The sequence below is a fragment of the Perkinsus marinus genome, assembly GCF_000006405.1.
Source record: "Perkinsus marinus ATCC 50983 genomic scaffold scf_1104296941570, whole genome shotgun sequence".
Lineage (NCBI taxonomy): Eukaryota > Perkinsozoa > Perkinsida > Perkinsidae > Perkinsus > Perkinsus marinus.
In genome coordinates this window covers 1-1,363 of record NW_003212476.1, presented here as the reverse complement: position 1 = coordinate 1,363, position 1,363 = coordinate 1, and the positions used below count along the sequence as shown (strand labels likewise).

The 1,363-nt window shown below is 47.0% G+C and overlaps 1 protein-coding gene across 1 annotated transcript; it reads left to right on the top strand.

Annotated features, from left to right (window-relative positions):
* Positions 1-150: 150 nt before the first annotated feature.
* Pmar_PMAR012196 (hypothetical protein) lies at positions 151-766 on the top strand (the record flags this gene model as incomplete). The annotated part of the gene is made up of 4 exons (XM_002781786.1): positions 151-266; positions 336-471; positions 522-593; positions 635-766. 4 exons carry the CDS (start codon positions 151-153, stop codon positions 764-766), a joined length of 456 nt encoding a protein of 151 aa, XP_002781832.1.
* Between the last annotated feature and the right edge of the window lie 597 nt (positions 767-1,363).

The window sequence follows — 1,363 nt, the reverse complement described above, 5'->3', positions numbered from 1 at the left end:
AGAAGCTGATTGGATATCCTGCTCTGGCGCAGGTCCTCAACCATCGGAAGATCGAGATGCAGGCGTTTGACCTCATTGTATCAATGTTCCGATACCTACCGCTTGCTGCCTATAAAGAGTAAAGCGATTATGCTCTTAAACTAGCACGGGATGGAACATCGCCTCAGTTCCTTGGCCGGTATATTGACCGTGTTTTTGACGAAGTTGCAGAAGAAGAACACGGCTGCTTTAACTAGGAAATTCGCGATAACTCTGAGTGTGTTCGTGTAAGTCGGCTATCACCCTTAGACTAGGTCCTCAGTCTATCAAAGTGAAAATATTGACGTTATTGGTAGATACTGTGTTCCAGATGGTCCTAAGGTATTGCTTACAACCCTGGAACAGATACAAGCTGGACTATCTGTTATGGTTGTGAAGTCATTGTGGATGTCAGCATTCAAGGGGAATATGGGTGGCAAAGAGAACAAGAAGGTGCGTAGCTATTCGAGAGGATGCAGGCGCTCATGAGGGCTGGTCGACAGGTTTGCCTACTTTCTGCGGCTAAGTTCGTGAGTGACCCTACCGTCCAGAGCAATGGAGAGATAATGCATGCCGTAAGTCATCACCGGATTTATTGCGTCACAGAGCGGCACAGGTTCTAATGGGAATATCTGAACTGCTGGGTTTGAACGAGAGAGAGCAACAGCCAGGGAATTCATTGCTTAACCCTAAGCTTAATGATGAGGATGATGATTATGAAGATGACGATGCTGAAGATCGAGAGTAACGCAAATGTTGAATATATTGTTTGATCCTTTCATCCGTCCCAATAGATACGCAGTTACCTTTGCACGCCTTCACTCGACCGAGATGCCCGGCCATGCTGACTATGCCCCATCAGTAACCGACGTCCCGGGTAGTGTTAAACAGGCCTTGCGTGGCATTGATGGTAATGATGGGGCGGTGAACAGCCGATGGTAGTCCTTGCATTTCTAGGCCGGTTCCTCGCCAATCCACCACAAGAGCTGGCGCGTCTCAGCACATGGGTGAGGACCTAAGTATCAGAGCTCGTGTTTGCAACGATATACTGGAATTTTCACCGTCTGATCTGCCATATTTTGTTATATGTGAGGGGGGGGACTGCTCAGCAATAATCGCCTCTCAGTGAATCGTCCTTTTTGCTTGTAAGTGCTCATCATCGATTACCTGAAAATGTATTATGGTAAAGCTAACCCAGATCATGAGATGTATGCCCAGGATATGCCACAGTACAGCTATGCTTCGAGGCTCTATGATTCCGACCATGCTGATGATCATCATGACAACATTCCAACCACAACTATAGGGATGGTTAGGAGGTCCAGAAGCAATACTCCTAGTAAAT